The sequence below is a fragment of the Podarcis liolepis genome (assembly GCF_965112155.1).
Source record: "Podarcis liolepis genome assembly, chromosome: 8".
NCBI classification, from domain to species: Eukaryota; Metazoa; Chordata; class Lepidosauria; order Squamata; family Lacertidae; genus Podarcis; species Podarcis liolepis.
The window spans coordinates 65,068,461-65,089,117 of record NC_139560.1 but is presented as its reverse complement, the minus strand read 5'-3'; the positions used below and the strand labels follow the sequence as shown (position 1 = coordinate 65,089,117).

Genomic DNA, 20,657 nt, shown 5'->3' with positions numbered 1-20,657 from the left:
TTAAGAATAGTTTATTTACAAGCAGGACCTGCAACAAAATGTTACAGTGTGGAGCGATTTCCTGTTCAGTCCTCCAACCAGCCATGCTTATTTCAGGATATTCCATTCAAATTCCTCCTTCCCGGATGCCCATCCTTGCCACCAATAGCCACTCAGCATTCTGAAACTGTTGATGTTTTGGGGTTTCTCCCTTAGGGCTTTCCCCTAAAGCTTTCGTTTCTAATTCCTGCAAACATTGGGGCACACCCAAGCACACACCCCAATACCATCCTCTTGTGTGCAGATAGCACCATGTTAGCTACACAAGAACTGGCACCTGGAGAACGGAAATCGCTAGTGGAGTTATGTATGCAATACGGCCAGGCGCCAGAAGCAAGCTATGTTGGCATCCATGCAGCCAAAACCTAAGAAATGCACAATGGAACTACTTTGGAGCTAAAGGTTCTGGGAACGGTAGCTCTCCTGTGGTTGTGGAATGTGTTAGAAGAAAGATGAGCAACCCCGTATGTTTACAGCCTGGAAAATAAGCGTTTTGATTTTTTTAAAAAAACTAACATTTTTGGGAAGGCTTGCGTAAGCTTTCAGCCGTGCCCACACTTCCTTCTGGAAAACCTGGTCAGGGAAAACCTCTGTCACAAGCCCTTGCGAACAGGCTTCTGCTGCGGTCAGCTTCTTGTTGAAAAGCAGCATCTCAGTGGCCTGAAAGAAAGGAAAACAAGAAAACGATTACTTGGGCAAAATGCTAGTGGCAAACAGAAGCAATAAATAAAACTGTCAGTCCCAGCTTGTTCTTTCGCTGCCGTCTGCTAACCTTTGTGCTTTGTTAAACACACAACAGCGCACTGGTAGAGTACATGCAGTGGGATGCGGGTGGCGCTGTGGGTTAAACCACAGAGCCTAGGACTTGCAGATCATAAGGTCAGCAGTTCAAATCCCCGCAACGGGGTGAGCTCCTGTTGCTCAGTCCCTGCTCCTGCCAACCTAGCAGTGCGAAAGCACGTCAAAGTGCAAATAGATAAATAGGTACTGCTCCGGTGGGAGGGTAAATGGCGTTTCCGTGCACTGCTCTGGTTCGCCAGAAGCGGCTTAGTCATGCTGGCCACACGACCCGGAAGCTGTATGCCGGCTCCCTTGGCCAATAAAGCGAGATGAGTGCCGCAACCCCAGAGTCGGCCACGACTGGACCTAATGGTCAGGGGTCCCTTTACCTTTACCTTTAGAGTACATGCATTGGATCCCAAGCTCAGTCCCTGCCACCTCCAGTAATACAGTCAAACCTCGACTGTCGAACGTAAACCACTTCTGAAGCCCGTTCGGCTTCCAAAACTGAGGCGTGGCTTCCGATTCGTTGCAGGAGCTTCCTGCACTCAAGCAGAAGCTGTGTCGGATGTTCGGCTTCCAAAAAACATCCAAAAACCAGAACATTTACTTCCGGATTTTTGGGGTTCAGGAGCCGAAACGTTCCTAAACGGAGGCATTCGGGTGATGGGAATAACTCATCCTGAAAGGGAAAGAGCTCACCTGAGACTCTGCAGTCAGCTGCTGCCAGTCAATTCTTGGCTAGCATGTTGAATGGTCTGGCACTATTCCTAACCTTTGTGTGTTCAGTGGGAAGGGGTGCAGGAGGCTCGCAAGCGTGCTCAGCCCCAGAGATGAGGCTGGTGGCGACAGCGTGTGTGGCTTTTCAGCCCCCGCACAAGTTGTTTAACTCCTTGAATAGGGCTCAGTGGCTACCTGAGCAAAGCGCAGAAGGCACTTCTCTCAAAACAACTCTCAAAAAGACAAAAATGTATCTTCTCTCTTACCTTGGATATGCCCATCATTTTTGGAAACGTGTATGAGGAACATCCTTCCGGACTCTGGGCCAGCTTGCTAAAGGGGGTGTGAAATGTCGCCTGTGAAGGAAAAAGACTCTTGCTTTAGAATGCTGTCACTTTCAAATAGCATACAATATCTAGCTGTCCTTTTATATCCTGAATTAGAATAATAGAATTGCAGAGTTGGAAGGGGTCCAGCCCCCCCAGCAATGCAGGAATCTCAGCTAAAGCATCCATGACAGATGGCCATGCGTCCTCTGCTTAAACATCTCTAAGGAAGGAGAGTCCACAACTTCCTATGGGAGTCCATTCCGCTGTCAAACAGTTCTTACTGTAGAAAGTTATTGTTGATGTTTACTCAAAATCTGCTTTCTTGTAACTTGAAGCCATTGGTTCAGGTCCTAGCCTCCAGAGCAGGAGAAAGCAAGCTTGCTCCCTCTTCCATGTGACAGCCCTTGAGATATCTGATGATGGCTATCATATCTCCTCTCAGCCTCCTATTTTCCAGGCTAAACATACTCAACTCCCTCATCAAGCTTTGGCTTCCAGACCCTTGGTCATCTTGGTTGCCCTCCACTGCACACATTCCAGCTTGTCAATATCCCTTTTAAATTGCATGAGGGTTTCTATATGCGGTTAGATAATAGTATGTGCAGCCCTAGCCACAAAAGTCAACCTTTCCATGGTTTGCATGCTATGCAGAAGGAACAATAGAGCCTGCCTTTGACTTCTGAGACACAATTGAACAGCGACCCAATTACAGCTGTCATCCAGAATGAGACCACAAGTGGCTTTGGACATGTGCTTGACACACTGAAGTTCACAGTTCTTTGTATAAATGACAGGGGACAGACACAGTCAGTGACAATACATGTTTTGGACCTGAATCATCCACAGTAATGATGTTTATAAATCCTTACTTGTACAGAAAGCATTGTATGCTCTCAAACATAACGGAACAGAGAAAAGAATGAGAGAGGGAGATGATGATGATGATAATAATAATAATAATAATAATAATAATAATAATAATAATACACACACCCCAACCATCTAGCTGGGTTTCCCCAGCCACTCTGGACGGCTCCCAGCAGAATATTAAAAACATGATAAAACATCAAACATTAAGAACGTCCCTAAATAGGGCTGCCATTACATGTCTTCCAAAAGTCAGATAGTTATTTCCTTGACATCTGATGGGAGGCCTTCCACAGGGCAGGCGCCACTACCAAGAAGGGCCTCTGCCTGGTTCCCTGTAACTTCACTTCTTGCAGTGAGGGAACTGCCAGAAGGCCCTCAGCACTGGACCTCAGTGTCTGGGCAGAGTGATGGGGATGGAGACGCTCCTTCAGGTATACTTGGGCTGAGTCCGTTTAGGGCTTTCAAGGTCAGCACCAACACTTTGAATTGTGCTCGGAAACGTACTGGAAGCCAATGTAGGTCTTTCAGGACGGGTATTATATGGTCTCAGCGGCCGCTCCCAGTCACCAGTCTAGCTGCCGCATTCTGGATTAGTCGTAGTTTCCAGGTCACCTTCAAAGGTAGCCCCATGTAGATTGTGTTGCAGTAGTCCAAGCGGGAGATAACTAGACAGAGAGTATATCAGTGCAGAAGCACTATAATTCTGCATTTCTAATTGGACCAACGTAGGAAAACATTGCACACCACATTTTCTACCCGCAGCTCATGTCCCATCTGAAACTGAGATGCCAGGAGAAAATAAGGGCAAAGAGAACCAGGGAAGCTTTGCTCTCTCTGCCAAATTCCAGCTTAGCTACTGACGTTCAGATGAACTCACGGAGGGCAGCAAGTTCTGGAAGCCTCTTTCAGGCAGTATTTCTAAATGGTCACAGCTCATACCAACAGGCAGGAAAGTTGAGCCAACACATTTTTTTACTGATGTAAATTTCCCTTTTTTATACTGAGTCATACATTTTATTATGCTGTCAGCTGTCTCAAGTCTCCATTTGGAAGGAAACACAGTGCACAAACTGAATAAATAATTTTTCACTCTAAATAACTTCAATTTCTATGAGAGCCCAATACTGGATTGGAAGTGGGGGGGGGGGGGTCAGACATTCATGCAGAAAACTTACCCTGTCAGTAGCATACACCACGTCAAACAGCCCAAGGAGAGTTACAGCAATACCCACAGCTGGCCCATTCACCACAGCGATTAATGGCTTAGGAAAATCAATGAAATGGTCGACAAAGTCTCTGGAAAGAGAAAGGAACAGAATAGAATGACTATATGGTGGAATGGGGGGCTCGGGTGGTGCTGTCGGTTAAACCACAGAGACTAGAACTTGCCGATAAGAAGGTCGGCAGTTCGAATCCCCGTGACGGGGTGAGCTCCTGTTGCTCAGTCCCTGCTCCTGCCAACCTAGCAGTTCGAAAGCATGTCAAAGTGCAAGTAGATAAATAGGTACCGCTCCGGTGGGAGGGTAAATGGCGTTTCCGTGCACTGCTCTGATTCGCCAGAATCGGCTTAGTCATGCTGGCCACATGACCAGCTGTACGCCGGCTCCCTCGGCCAATAAAGCGAGATGAGCGCCACAACCCCAGAGTTGGCCAGGACTGGACCTAATGGTCAGGGGTCCCTTTACCTTTACATAGTGGAACAGTTTTCCACACAGTGTCAGCAATTTCCCCACATCACGACACACATGCCAGCTATTGCCCAAGGATACATCTCAGCCATTTTGTGTTTTACTTGCAGCCTAAAGGCAAAACCACTTCTCCTCCCAATGATTGACTTTCATCATGCTGCGATCCCTCACAGCGAATCACGATAATGATGCACCCACTTTCCAGACCCTCTCTAAAGGGCCCTGGGAAAGGAGGGTTAATTTCTTCAGGGTTTTTGCCTTTGTTTGACATCATTATTTCAAAGTACAACAGACACATTGGGCTGCAAAACCGTGAAAAGGTGGTGTGTTAAGTGGCACATAAATGAAAGCAGATAATGTCAGTCTCTTGAACTTGAAAGATTCCACAGTATAATGAAGATGCTACTGGTGGTTTGTTTTTGGATTTTTTTAAGGATAGAGAAGTGGGAAGTATTGTACCCTCTCGGTCAGTGCAAAGTTGGCATCTGTGAACTCAAAACTGACTGCACCAGAGCAATTAAATACTTTAATGGGAGGTTTGCATTCTCCTATACTGCAGCTATAATGAATGTCAAAGGTTCACGTTGCTTTCAGGGTGCTTCTAGATATTTTGGTCAATCCCTGATAACGGGGCAAACAGGAAGTACTTCATATAAGAGATACTTCTTGATGTAGGGGGTTCTGCTTGGTTTTAGCTGGCAGTCCAAGTCAAAACCTTCCAGAATCAGGCTGATCTTTTAAAGGTCTGTACAGGATGGGTGTGTTTCTCTCAAGTGACAGCAAACAGAGCTTTCATATACTAGCCCTGCAAACTAATTGAGGAAGCATCCTTCCATCCATTCACAGCAACGAATGGGCCCTCATCAACTAGTTATAACAAAAGCCTTCAACACAATTTGCTCAGTCTCCCCTACAAATACAAAAAGAAGGCATAATTTAGGATCCAGCACTATACCCTGTCACCTGTGATGGTGCTAATCTCTGTGACCAGCTTCCCCCAAAATGCAAGATTTGGGAGGCTCTACAGAAACAAAATTCAAGAACACCATCAATGATATTAGCTGAATTCTATGGGGTCCTTTGTTTAATTTAGTTGTTCCACTTGAAGTTGCTAAGTAGTCTTAAAATTTATGTATTTTATTAAATTTATATATTATGCATGCATTAATTTTCAAATTGGATATGGAAATAATCATAGGTAAGTAATACAGAGTTGGTATGTTTAAAATTGTTTTTACATAGATGTATCAGGTCCTTCTCAACTGCATTGTTATTCATAATGTGTACGACAAAAACCTTTCACTTGTTAACTTACAAAGGGAATAGATACAAACTTTCCCATAACTTGCGTTTTCTTGGGCTACACAATTTCTATTCCACACAAAATACACACATCAGTTGAGCTCCTGTGAAAAAAGCCACTGCTTCTAATGCCGAGAATTTATCAAAAGGTGCAATCCTTTGCACGCTTACTTAGGGGCAACCCCACTGAACTCCAGAGGGATTTGCTTCTAAGTAAGCAAGATCAGGCTACACATTTCAGTTTTCTCTTTTTTCAAAATGTCTTAAAATGCGGTGTCCCTCTCCCACCACACATTCTGCATGTCTGGTATGCATTTCAACACAATGCAAAACAAGTCGTACTTGAGCATTTCTGCAGAATTCTTTGCCATCTCCTCTAATCCATTTGCTGGGAGGTTAGTAAAGTTGTTCAGGTCATTTCCACTACAGTAGTAATCTCCATTACCTGTAAACAAGCACACACATCAGGACTTCTGAGCTGGTGAAATAAACACAAATGGAAAATAGCCAGATGATGTTTATGAATGAACATTCTCAATTTAAGTATTTAGCTTGTTATGGGCACAATAAAACATGTAGGATTTTTTTTATGCCTCTCTGATTTCAAATGGAAGATAGTGAACGCATGTTTAACTACTCCAGGAAAGTCAATAGAACATTAAAATTCCATCTTTGGCTGAATCGAGCTCTCAGTTACTTCAAGGTGGCTCAAAAGCTTAACAAGTATTTAACCAATTAAGAACCTTCCAGTTGCAATGTTTCTCCTTGATTATATGGTCTCTGAAAATAATTGGGCTCCCATCTATTGGAGGCTTCTGCTGGTAAATGGAGCGGAGCACATTTTCGCCAATTCCCCTCCCTCTGCCTTCAGAAAAACTGCTGTGGGGAGCTGGGGAGGGGACACTGGGACCTGTAAGGGGAAGGGGAAATTGGTGGTAATCACCTCACTCCCCTTCTGCTGGATCAGAGCTGGGTGTTTTTTTAGGATTCCCTCCTTGACAACGCTATCATCTGTAGAGCAAATGTGGTTTTATACAGGTACAGAAGAAAGAAAAATCAAATGTGTGGGCTACTAGAGAGGGGAACCTGGCTGCTTTGCTTCTCCTTGGCGGTTTTGCTGCAGAGACTCGCTGAGCCCCAAACTCTCTCCAGACTAACCACAATCTGCAACCAGGTTTAGCCCTATCAATGAATCAGACTCAAAGAGTTGGAAGGGACCCTGAGGATCATCTAGTCCAAACCCCTGCAATACAGGGCAATGCAGCTGTCCCAAACGGGGATTGAACCTGCAACCTTGCTGTTATCAGCGCCACGCTCTAACCAACTGAGCTATCCAGGCTGCAGCTCAGGGTTTGTCTGGAGGAGCTAATCTTGAGCCTGGGTTCCGAGGACACATGAAGCGAAACCACGGCTTAGCTCAACACAACTCAGCTCAAGAGCCATCAAGGAGGAGAAAATTCACCAGGATTTCCTCTCTGGGAGCACACACACTTCAATTAAGCCATATGAAAACCATATCCCCCATCTCATACATTAATACATTCCTTCTGGGACACTTTGTCACCTTCAGATTTGCACCAGTTCCATGGTGTTCTCTGTAGGCACAGTGCACAAGGAAAAGGACCAGGCAGAGGGCCTTCTCGGTAGTGGCGCCCGACTTGTGGAACGCCCTCCCATCAGATGTCAAGGAAATAAACAGCTATCTGACTTTTAGAAGAAATCTGAAGGCAGCCCTGTTTAGGGAAGTTTTTTATGTTTGATGTTTTATTGTGTTTTTAATATTCTGTTGGGAGCTGCCCAGAGTGGCTGGGGAAACCCAGTCAGATGGATGGGGTACAAATAAATTGTTTATTATTATTATTATTTGAATACTGGGATTTTGAAAGAAAAACAAACTTGATAGAGAATACAGCGAAGGGTAGTACCTGTGAAAACCGTAATTACAGAGTCATCCTTTGCTGCTTCCTCCAGTGCTTCAATGATTTCATCGTACATCTGCACAGAATGAGAAAGGAAGAACAAGTACCATTTGATGTTACGGGAAGTTTGAGAAATTTGGGGGTAGCTAGCTGGATCTAAGACCAGCCTTTCTCAAGATGATTTAGGCTCCAGCTCCCATCAGCTCCAGCAAGCATGCCCAATGGTCAGGGATGGAAATTGCAGTTAAAAACATTTGGGTGGAGCACCGGGTTTGGGAAGGCTGCCTAAGATTCTACTACATCAGCATAGTCTCGGCTTAATCCAGAGCCTGGACAATACAGGAGCTCCTTTTTTACTCTCATCTTGCAAAAAAAATTGCCCTGGGCATGCAGTGTATTTATAACTACCGGTAATAAGAATGGGAAGCTCCTAAACAGGCAGCTCACTGGATTGTGCTCTTTTTTGTTTTAATCTTGCAAATATATACATGCTTAACATTTTGCTTATATGAAAGGAAGGACCAAGAGATGTGAGCTTGTGGAAGAGCAGAGAAGCCATCCAAATGTTTTAAATGCATTTCCCTACCACCATCAGCCAGTGATTTGCATAGAGGTGAGCAAACACACAGTTTATTTTACCCTAGAGGTAAAGATAAAGGGACCCCTGACCATTAGGTCCAGTCGTGGCCGACTCTGGAGTTGCTGCCCTCATCTCGCTTTATTGGCCGAGGGAGCCGGCGTACAGCTTCTGGGTCATGTGGCCAGCATGACTAAGCCACTTCTGGCGAATCAGAGCAGCGCACGGAAATGCCGTTTACCTTCCCACCAGAGCGGTACCTATTTATCTACTTGCACTTTGACGTGCTTTCGAACTGCTAGGTTGGCAGGAGCAGGGACCGAGCAACAGGAGCTCACCCCGTTGCGTGGATTCGAACTGCCGACCTTCTGATCGGCAAGTCCTAGGCTCTGTGGTTTAACCCACAGCACCACCCGCGTTCCATTTATTTTACCCTAGTATACCCTAATTTTTGTACACATTACTTGGTGGGCGAACTACATTGCAAAATTCAGAGGATGGCTGTGTTCCCGTTCTTGTATCATTTTAGAAATTAGGGAGGTTTGCCTTTAATGTGCTAAAAATGAATTTCTCCCCCATCCCTACCTCCCATATTCCAGCTACTGTCCTTCCCATGGACATTAATTTTGAGGCTTACTTTATTTTAGAGAAGCCTTCTCAAGAGGATGGGTCACAGTCGTGCATATTATTAACGTATACAAACTGCAAAAGTCAATTTGTACATTGTTTCATTGTATTCTGAGGTTTTAAATTCTTATGTATTGCTTTAACATGTTCTAAGTATAAAGTAATTATTATTTTTTCATATAGAGTATGTATTATTTTGTTATATATATATATATGAATGAAAGATTACAAAGAGCACCCAGAAAGAAAAAAGTGAGAGCAAAACGTGGAAGGAAGAAAACATGAAATTGATAGTGCAGCAGGTAGTACAAGGGAAGGCAATCTGTCCTCTACTTTTCAGTTCTTAAAAGTTCTGCTGGATCTTTCTCTTTTTTAAAATTTCCATCTCACTTTCTTTGTTAGCCAATGATTTGTGACCTGTACGATGAACCAGCTTACCTTTTTACTGATAGCATTTTTCACCTTGGGGCGGTTTAACACAATCTTTGTGATGTTGTCTTTAGTAGAAACCTCTAGTGTTTCATAGGCAGCCTTGCTGCCAGGAGGAGTCGCTTCAACCTGAGAAGATTCTGCAGCCACCAAACTGGATACAAGTTCAATGTATTTCTGTCTTGCGCTGTCCTGGAACGAGAAGCCCACTCCAAATATAGTAAAACAGGTGATGGATTACATATAGCTAGGGTCCAGATACGAAATGGTGAATACAGTGCAAATAGAACCAAGGTAAAGGATTCTAGCTTCAAAGTATTTTTTTAATAAGATACTTATTTTCATTTCACTTTTAATTTTTGTACCGCCTTTCTTTATTGCTAAACACAAGGCAGTCTACAAGCAACAAAATATACAATGAGGAACACGTACCTTATAATAATCTGATCCATACAGAAAGTCATAATAAAACATAACTTTAAAATATAGCGACTTATATCAAGTTAAACATTCAAAAATCTATTAGAACATAATAGCACACAATAAAATCAACTCTCAAAACATCAGCAAATAACAATTACCGTATTTTTCGCTCTATAGGACGCAGCCGACCATAGAACGCACCTTGTTTTAGAGGGGGAGAACAAGAAAAAAAAATTCTCCCTCTCTCTGCCCAGCGCCCCTTCAGTGAAGCGGCAGAAGGCACTGCGCAGAGAGGGGGAGAATTTTTTTTCTTGTTCTCCCCCTCTAAAACAAGGTGCCATTCAAGGTGTGTTCAGTCACCTTTAGGCAGCTACCTTGGAAGCCTGCAGAGGCTTCACCAGCATGCTCTCCACAGGGAAGGTGCAGGCAAGAAGCAGCACCCCACAGGATTGAACCCTCCTGCTTTCAGATGAGAGGGAGGTAGGAAGGAGACACAGGATCTCATTCTTCTCCCATGAAGATCCCTAATGAAACATTAGCCCCACCCAAAACTGATTCTGCCTGGGATGTTCCCTGGAGTAGGGGAGGTGGGTGGACAGTGCACGGCCCTATCTGATATATATTATGTGAACTGCCCTGGGAAGAACTTTTAATTTTGAAAGATGGTCTACAAATAACACAAAGGCTGAATTTGCCCTTCGTAGCATATTACTCACCTGTGGCAAATTGCCAAGTGATTGCCACGCATCCCATTTGGCCTTTTTGACAAAGTCTAGCATTCCTGGTTTGGGAGCTTTGCAGGGGCCCTCAGTAGCCTATGTGAAGAAGAAAGAAAGAAAAATCTAACCATTTGAGTAGGTTTATACTGATTAGCCAATGAAAAAGAATAGAAGCACCCACATGGATTCAGTGGGTTGACTCACACATAATGCTAAATCATAGCAGACTAGCCTGACTGAGCCCAAGCAAAATGTTGGACTGATGTGCTCCCTTACTCCCATGCAGCCAGGCCAATGATTCCAGCAGTTTCATTTTACAGTGGTACCTCGGGTTGCGAACGGGATCCATTCCGGAGCCCCGTTCACATCCCGAAGCGAACGCAACCTGCGACTGTGCATCTGCGGATCGCAATTCGCTGCTTCCGTGTGACGTCATTTTGACCATCTGCGCATATGCGAGCGGCAAAACCTGGAAGTTACGCATTCCGTTACTTCCGTGTCACCGCAGAGCGCAACCCGAAAGCGCTCAACCTGAAGCAACTTCAACCCGAGGTATGATTGTATTTTTAATAAATCTCATCTTACTGTTGCATACCAACCAATCCTGGTTCAAAACAATTTTTGATATGTTTCACAGGCCAGCTCCAAAACCCATGGTTTGAAACTGGCTTGTTATGAAACTTACCAGAGTTTGTTGCTCCCTGGTTTGAATCTAATGTTAAGCAAGGGATTATTTTTAAGTGAAACTGAGCTCTCCTGATGTCCTTCTCTTGGTCATGCAGCATGTGAACTCGATGCTTCATTTGGGCTTGGACAGGCCCACACAGTAACACACCATAGTTTAGTGCTACACGCAAATGTGGTCGTTATACACTCTGATAATCAATACTTGAATATCAAGTATGTTTCAAAATTATTATGAAAAGCAGTCTGCATTTTAAGACTTCCAGGGTGGATAAAAATCAATTATTATTTTTGTTTAAAAAATCAGATTTTTTATTTAAACAGATTTTTTTTTTTTACTTACATTGGATTTTTAAAATAAAATGCTTTTGGAGGAAAAATGTTTCTAAAGGTAGTTTTCTATTCAAGTTACATTATAGTACAAAGGCTATTCATCAGGAAATAAGGATTTGTTTTAAGTATTCCATGTGTGCTAAAACTCAGTCTAAGTTTTTTTTTTTAAATTGTTTAACCACATTAGGTAACAAACATGGATACATGTGCTATAATGTTATTGTTTTAGTTAAACAAATTGTTTAAATTGTTACTAATGATTATTTTTTCCTTCCAATAAAGTATAGCAGAAAAGTTGTCCAAATATAAACAGTTAACTGATTAAACTTCACAATAATTTCATAATTATCTGTCTATGTATTTCTAATAGTATAACCAAATCAGTAATTATTGATATAACTGCAAAAACTACTATGAAAATTTATTATTCCAAAATAATAATATTCCAAAAATGAAACCTTCATCTGGTTTTAAATATTAAGATTATACCAGCAAGAATGAGTCTTTCTGTAAAAAGAAAGAAAGATTTAAATCAAGTCTTACTGACTGGTGATTTAAATCAATTTGATTTAAATCAAATACACCCTATACTAAACATTCTGATGAAATCAACAAAAGGCACGCAACAAATTTCTGGATTCTTAATTCCACTTGATACACCCACTACTGCAATAAGATTTCTCTGCTCTTCCATGCCGTTCGGAGCACAGCCTCATCAAAGCCTCTTAAAAATCACCTGAAATATATGCAGGTCTCACGGTCCTTTGAAAGGCCAAAATGGATATAGTTGTGACTTCCATAGGGAGCACATAGGGAAAGTGCAAGAAAGGCCTCTCTCCCTGGCTGTTGAATTACTCTGCCTCATAACATGAGGTAAGCAGAGAAGGACCAGATCCAAAAATGTCAACAGGGGGTTCATGGTAAGAATTCCAGAGACTCCTCCCCCATAACTAAATATATACAACTAACACATTAATATACTATCATTTCCAACATCTGTGGGACTTTCCTGTGCGAGGAAGCAGCACCAAATGAAAGAGTTCTCTTGTTACATATGCTTGTAGAGTCCAGAGGTAGAAACGGGGTTTAAGAAAAACTCAAGAGAGCAACTAGGAAAAGCTTGCTTCAGCTTGATAAACTAGCAGTTTTCAAAAGAAAAGCACACTTTGTGCAATGGACTGTGCGTTTTTAAGCAACCCTTCGGCTGAAACAGCAGACTGGCTTAGCCAAACTGTTCCAACAATCATTTCTCCAGTGCAGCTATATTCATTTTACAGACTGAAAACGGACAGAGCTACCTGTTTAAACAATGCATAAATATTCAGTTTGACTTGGTTGCCAGGATCCGTCTTCAAAAGCTTCAGCTGCTCTCTGGCCTTTTCAAAGTCTTCCTGGCTGAACTTCATGGTAGATTTAGTAGTGTGTAATTGTAGCGCAGGGAAATGAAGGCCATACACTGGACTGCTGGGGGTGGAGGGAGAGAGAAAGGAAATAAAATCAATTCAGTTCTTGCATTCAAATCTTCAGTGGATCGTAAAATCAACACTTAAGATACTTACTCGTCAAGTGTTCAAAAGCCTTCAAATACAAGACCAGTTAATAAGTACAAAAAAAGCTGCATGGAAAATCATGGCGAAACCTGCGGTCCAATTAACCTTTGGACAAGATTACCGGTATGTACCAGCCAGTCTTCTGTGTAAACATTAACTCGTGGATTTTGTTGGGATGCTAGCAAAAAGGAGCAAAACGTATATGAAAGGGATGTTGTTCAAGTAGGAATTTCATACACAAATCCCTCCAAAAAATAAGCAGTCCAGTTGGAGTTTTGCTTTCAGGCCAGTGAATGAAAACGAGAGAGACGACAAGGGTTCTTCTTCCTCCTACACTGCCCCACTCACATTTAACACATGAGGAATCTACTATCTATGACCATTGGTCCACGCTGGTTGGGGTTGATGGGAGTTAGATCTAGAGCTCTAGGGGTTCCCAATCCTTGACTTCTGTGCCTAGGTTGCTTCTGCGCTGAGCCCTGTCTCATCAGCAAATTGCAATGGTGTATTTGCTCGTAATTTGGATTAAAACACTGACTGAATCGGGTGAGGGAAGCAGGGGAGACACCATTGCTTTAAGTATTTCCGTTCAACATTCGACCTTCGAAATACTACAGCAAGAACACCAAGAATCTCTGTCCCATCAAAATTTTCCCAAAATGAATGCATGGAGAATGTGAGAACTATAGAGGTGCATCGATTAGTAGCAAGTGAAAGCTTATATATATAAAAAAACCCCACGTTCTAAAAATTGTATTCTTGGCAAGATTAAAAGCATTCCCCTTTTCAACTATATAACAGACACGTGTTCTTTATTATCCTGGCTCTCAGGCCACTTCATTATAATTCTGGGCAGTTAGCCTTATTTACCTCATTAGGCACTCTAGTAATGGCTTTAAAATAATTCGGTTTATCTCCATATAACACAACAAGCTTCTATTTGGCAGTTAATCCCTAATTAATAAATAAAGACATCCTTGGTTTTTAGAAGGCACTTCTACCAGGGACCTAACAGCTGGATGGTGACCTCTCCCTAAAGAGAACATTTAACACACAAAAACCCCGCTATCCCCATTCCCCAAGGGGGATATAGTCTTATCAAGAGACTATTGACCTTCCACGATGCCAGGCAGAATCAAAGCAATTTTCTAAAAGGCTACTAAAGGCCTTAATCCAATACAAAGAGTTTTCAAAAAAAACTGCACAGCAGGAGTGATTGCTTAGCTGGGGAAAACTGCTGGGAAATTGCAAGAGAGTGTAATTATGTGCATGATAGCGAGTCCCTGCTTACAGAATTTATCATCGACATAGCTTAAGATCCTATACAGCTAGGGTGTCATTAAAAAGAAAAAAGCACTACAAAGGCAAACCTATGCATGTTCACTCAATTTTCAACCAGGCTTACTCCCTGGTAAATGGGCTTTAAGATTGTAGCCTATGCTCTGCAGCAAAGCTGGCTGTTCTCTTAAGCAACTGTGCCAAGTCACACAGGGCAATGTTGAGCAGGTTAAAGGGCATTCCAAAAAGTTTTGCACGTGATAGTCAAGCATGGTCTAGCGCAGGAATGTCCAAAGTCCGTTTCGGGGGCCTAATCCGGCCCCTGTGGCAGTTTATTTCCTGGGGTAAAATCCTTTAAAAAACTTCAAGAACTTCAACCGTAAAAAAGCTCAACCACCTCAATCCTAAAACAACTTTGGGGTAAAATCATAAAAAATGTCAAAAACTTCAATCCTAAAAAAAGGTCATCAACTTTGGTTCGGCCCTCATGGCCCCTGACTTCATCAAATCTGGCCCTCTTAGAAAAAAGTTTGGACACCACTGGTCTAGCGAGTAACAAACTTTCCAATCTTCCCACACTGAATCATACAACAGTTTTTGCGAGAGGTGGCTTAAATGGGGTGTATGGCGGGATATCTCATGGAAGTCTACTCAATATTGAACCAGTGTATAGTTAGCAGAGTAAAAACTTAAAACACGCTGCAGGATTCCCCCAAAATAGACCAGAGGCAATTAATATTTCATCCAGCAGAGCTTTACTGAAGGCAAATGAGCATAATGGTCACAAATCCAACACATTCAGGATTGGAACTGTCCATAAGAAATCCAGTTGCAGCAGACTTAACTTAAACTTACAATAGCTTATAATAAAACCTTATTTTAAAATGGTATCACCTTTCCCACCTACACAGCTATGATATGCCCACCAATGTAGAACAGAACATCATGGGGTATAAACGTAAACAAATCACTATTACCCGCTGCCCACGAAGTGTGGAAAAATCAATCACAGTTCTGCACAGAGCTTACAGCGGAAAAATCATTGGGTAATGCTAGCTGGAAGTGATCCAATCAGGAAAGCAATGCTACAAAATATAGAGGACTATCGTGGTATGATGGTATGTGCAATGAACAAAACAGGATGCAGCCGGCTATGCTCCCTTTACCCACCATCTCTCTCCAGCAGGTGGCTGGAACTTGGTCCAGTGGAGCAGTGTGAAGAGATGTCCTCCGCTCCTGGAAGGAGATGATCTAAGTTCATGCAAGGAGAGCAAAAAGGTCCATAGGTACCTTCACAGAACCTTCTCAAAGCTGTTCCAACGGGGACAGTGAGTTCAGGTTACAACTTCCTGTGCGCCACCCCAAAGTATCAGCTAGGCAGCTGGTCAAAGCGGGGGAGATACAAGGCATGTACCGTATTTTTCGCTCCACAAGACACACTTTTTTCTTCTTAAAAAGTAAGGGGGAATGTCTGTGCGTCTTATGGAGCAAATGTGTGGTCCCTGGAGCAGAATTGCCCAGGGGCAAAAAGCAGATCATGCTTTGGGGGGGGGGAGGGAAGTGGGTGTTGAAACAAAGGCGCTGATCATTTGCCTTTCGGGAATGAGATAAGGGATGCTAGCAATAAAGGAGGCTGCCTGGGAGGGGGGAGGTAAAGACAGCAAACTTGCAAAGAGAGGAGGCAGGAAGACTAAAGCAATGAGGAGAGAAATTAGAAGAAAAGGGGGAGCAAAAAGCTGCTCCACCTAAGGAAAAGACACTAAGGCAAACAAGAGGGTAGGGGGTGTTGAAAGGAAACAGCTGGTCGGTAAGGGATCAGGAGGGAGATAAGGGAGGCTAGCGATAAAGGAGGCTGCCTGGGAGGGGGGAGGTAAAAGCCCATGGATCCTCAGGATTTTTACATTGGGTCACCCCAAATTCACCATCAGATCACATAGCATGTCCATGGCTACAGCCTGCACCAAAAAATCACACATCCACTGTTTCGTGGGGCTGCAATAGTGCAAAAACGTGGTTACAAAGCACGGATCCACATGGATTCTCAGGAATTTTGCATTGGGCTACCCCAAACTCACCGTCAAATCACATGTCTGTGACCATAGCATGAACCACAAAAATCATACATCCACTGTTTCGTTCAGAATATTTTTTTTCTTGTTTTCCTCCTCTAAAACCTAGGTGCATCTTATGGAGCGAAAAATACGGTACATATATTTCTTCCCCAAAAGTGCATTCTTCCATTGTCTCCCGAGGCAGACGGATGCCAGCCAACAACGCTTCTTCATCTTGCAGGAAATCCTTACGAGACAAAAGTGGGTGTTGCATTGCAATGGACTTGGTGCCTTACAAAGACAAGAAATACCCATCTCTGCACCTAATTTCATTGTGCATGATCAATATTTCAAGCAACAGTTAGAGTTTCCCACTTCTTTTGAAGCTGGTGTTCATGAATGCAAACCTATGTAGGAGTGTGAACGAAAAATAAACAAATGAAAGGTTTGTGTGACCATTCCCTTGGCATATTTGGCTGCAAAGCATAATTTCAGCAGATCATCTTTTTCAGGAAGGGAAACACTTCTTGTTCTTCTTTTTCCAGGATAAATTCACAGCTAGATCTCATGGTTCATAATCCTATTATGGATAATCCTATCAAATGAATAGCATGCCCGCTAGACAATCTTGTCAATATATTCTGAAGCAGAAAAGCAGATTCTCTTTTATCCTTTTAATGATCTTTCCTCAGGCCTGAGTTCCACTGTGTAAAGCTTTTGTTAGGGAAGGCTTTTATATTAAAAAGATAATACTTTAATAATCAATTAGTTGGTATACTGTCATCTTGTTTTGGCTATTTCTCTGCAATTAGGAAGCATAGAAATAACGAGTTCTGGCACGCACCCTCTCTTCAGCAGCAGTCCTGCCCTTGGAGAGGAAAAAAGACAAGATTTCTTATATTTGCTTCCAGAACCTTGGACGCCATCTCCCCTCTCCCCGCATCCTCTTCTAATTACCTTTCTCGTCCACTACATCTGTCTAAACTATTTTAATTTAAGAGGATGCAATGACTACAAAGAGTCTAAGGAATAATTAGTATTTAGTGAGAGTAAGAATGAGAAAGCATAAACCTTTAATCACCCCTAGCTGAAGCCAACTGGTAAATTAAAACAAGGAAAGGCATTTCAGATTCAGGTTTTTTTAACTTCCGAAATCGTTGAAGTTACTTATTTATTACATTTGTATCCCAACTTTGTGAAAGCTGGACCATAAAGAAGGCTGATCGCCGAAGAATTGATGCTTTTGAATTATGGTGCTGGAGGAGACTCTTGAGAGTCCCATGGACTGCAAGAAGATCAAACCTATCCATTCTGAAGGAAATCAGCCCTGAGTGCTCACTGGAAGGACAGATCCTGAAGCTGAGGCTCCAATACTTTGGCCACCTCGTGAGAAGAGAAGACTCCCTGGAAAAGACCCTGATGTTGGGAAAGATGGAGGGCACAAGGAGAAGAGGACGACAGAGGACGAGATAGTTGGACAGTGTTCTCGAAGCTACCAGCATGAGTTTGACCAAACTGCAGGAGGCAGCGGAAGACAGGAGTGCCTGGCGTGCTCTGGTCCATGGGGTCACGAAGAGTCAGACACAACTAAATGACTAAACAACAACATCCCAACTTTCCTCCTAAGGAGCTCAAGGCAGCATATACGGTTCTCCCACTCTCAATATTATCTTAGCAACAACCTTGTGAGGTAGAGAGTAAGAACTGTTCAGCAATCTCAAGAGGTGGTGGCCTCTCCAGAGGGTTTTAAGCAGCAGATGGCCATCTGTCATGGATGCTTTAGCCAAGATTCCTGCATTGCAGGGGGTTGGACTAGATGACCCTCAGGCCCCTTCCAACTCTACAATTCTAGGATCAGGTTGACTGTTGATGACTGGCCCAAGGTCAGTGAATTTCATGCCCATTGGGCATTTGAACTGAGGTCTCTGATGCCTGGCATTCTAGGCACTTCACCACACAGACTTGAAAATTACAAATTAATTTGCCAACTTCTTATTTTTTTAAAAAATATGGTCTCTTTGAAGGGTACAGGAGCCAGTACCAGGACAGGAAGGGTTTGTAAAGAACTTGGCAATCTGGGAGTGGAGCCAGGACAGAACTTGGAGGTTTCCTGGTTTTTCAGATCTCAGGTACAGTGGTACCTCAGGTTACATACGCTTCAGGTTACATATGCTTCAGGTTACAGACTCCGCTAACCCAGAAATAGTGCTTCAGGTTAAGAACTTTGCTTCAGGATGAGAACAGAAATCGTGCTCCGGCGGTGCGGCGGCGACAGGAGGCCCCATTAGCTAAAGTAGTGCTTCAGGTTAAGAACAGTTTCAGGTTAAGTACGGACCTCCGGAACGAATTAAGTACTTAACCTGAGGTACCACTGTATTGGTTACCTGACAAGACGTGGTTTTATTGTTCTGACTTAGTAAGATAACGGCTGACTGACAGCCTTCACTGCGAAGTGTGCTAGGAACTGGACAAATAACCCTCCTGCCACAGACACCGTTAACTAAAATGGAGTTAAACAGCTCTTGAAAGTAGCCTTTGTGTGCATTCTGTGACATTCCCCAGAATCACCAACAGAGACAAAAAGTTCTGAGGCAGAAATGTTCTTGTGCAAAGGGCTCCCTGAGGACAGCAAGTCTGAAAATCATTAGTATAGAAACTACATGGCGTAAGAGTAAATGGTGGTTGTGAACCCTGCATTTTCAAGTGAGGTACATAAGTTTCACTCTTACGGCCCCAAATATTGACAAAACAGATGCTTAGTGCTCTTGAAAGAGCAATTTTGGATTCCCATTGAAAACAAACGGCTCAATTCCCCCAACAAATCTAATCCTTAAGAAACTCTTTCAGCTCTAACAAATGAAGCAGTAAAGACCCCATTTACCTGCTAGTTCTAGTATAACACTACATGGTCCATTAGTTTCCCCCCTAGCAATTGTATTCTCGGATCACCCACTGCTACCGTCTTCAAGATGAGCTCTCGTAAAACTCCAGTCTTCAAGTCACAAGACCCGAAGCAGGCTAACTCAGTTCAATAGAACCATTTGTGAGTTATTTACTTGAAGACTATACAGCTCCCTGTTTATAGAATAGATCCAAAGTCCCTGAAAGGCACTCAAAACCATTGATTCGCAGTAGGGGTTTGTTTTTTAATAAAAGTTTTTTTTTTTTTTTACAATCAAGAGCATGATCGTTCTCAAATCCATTCTAAAAGCAGGTTTCTTCTGCACTCTCCATTAACCCAGGATGGGTGTGGGTGGAGATTTACACGTACTTTCTTCTGTCCCATTCCAAAAGCATGGGAAGGATTTTCAAATTGCAAGGTGGTTTGAGTTCCCCAATCTTACAAATAAGGCAATCTTGTAGAACCAAAGGAACAGGATGTCCACACAGCAGCTCAGAAGGCATTCTTGTACATTTTCACATCTAAAAATCACCACAACCTATGCCGATTACATATTCTACATTTTCCTTCACATCCTTAGGTTTGTAACTTCCATACAGCTAGAAACTTAAAATTGTCATTTCAGGGTCATGGCAGAAAATGATATCATCCTTTACCTTGTTTCTCAAATACATCTAAATGCCCACTTAAGTTGTTAGATCTTACTAAGATTGCAATTCTACTCACCAGGGTGAGGAAACCTGGGACCCTCCAGATGTTGTCGGATTTTCAAACCCATCAGCCCCAAGCAGTGTTGCCAATGGTTCTTTATTTTATTTTGGAACTATTATATGCCACTTTAAAAAACCACCATGATGGATGCTGTCGTCTAACAACATTTGGAAGGCCCATCCCTGCTATTCAGTTACCCGAGTGTAAGGATGGCGTTATCTGCCAATTAAGTCTCTCATTCTCCTTTTTCCAATCATAAATTAAGCCCACTAATTCTCAATTAAATAACAATTTTCATGAAAAATTGCCAGCATTTAATGCAGATTTCTCTGTGTACGTAGTCACAAATTGTTGACAGTGGCTCCAGGAGATAAAAAGGGAAGAGCACCCAAAAAGACAGACTCTGAGACACGCACACACCAACCAACAGAGAGAGGAAGAGGCAAAACAGAAGCAGCACAGCTGTCCCTCAGACCCTAAAAGGGGGCAGGGGGAGAACAAGCAAGCAGACCTGCACTAAACTCAGTTGGACCTACTGCCTTTTAAAGCATTAATCTTCAACCCTGATTGCAGTTTGGGCACTGGGGACTGAATTTAGCTTACTTACAAGTGTATGTCAGTCTTCTGCAGAGCTCCTTCACCTTTGTACTAAAGAAGGAATTTCAGCAGGTTTAGCTTGCCGTGCAAGGCTAATGAAATCTGTACCTGATGCAATCTCTACTGTAC

The 20,657-nt window shown here is 42.9% G+C and overlaps 1 protein-coding gene across 5 annotated transcripts in view; it reads right to left on the bottom strand.

Moving 5' to 3' along the window:
* ECI2 (enoyl-CoA delta isomerase 2) overlaps positions 1–20,657 on the bottom strand; it is a 33,842-nt gene that overhangs the window by 3,078 nt on the left and 10,107 nt on the right. For 2 of the 5 annotated variants that reach the window (XM_083519555.1, XM_083519553.1), the window contains exons 2-9: positions 12,738–12,903; positions 10,420–10,518; positions 9,290–9,472; positions 7,654–7,723; positions 6,071–6,173; positions 3,914–4,034; positions 1,806–1,895; positions 556–699 (exon numbers count right to left, since the gene is read on the bottom strand). In XM_083519555.1, coding sequence (XP_083375681.1) covers positions 556–699; positions 1,806–1,895; positions 3,914–4,034; positions 6,071–6,173; positions 7,654–7,723; positions 9,290–9,472; positions 10,420–10,518; positions 12,738–12,845 — 918 coding nt within the window. In that variant the 5' untranslated portion in view covers positions 12,846–12,903. Of the gene's footprint in view, positions 1–555; positions 700–1,805; positions 1,896–3,913; positions 4,035–6,070; positions 6,174–7,653; positions 7,724–9,289; positions 9,473–10,419; positions 10,519–12,737; positions 12,904–12,998; positions 13,017–20,657 lie in introns of those variants that run through there. The other 3 variants (XM_083519556.1, XM_083519554.1, XM_083519557.1) reach the window with 2 other exon arrangements.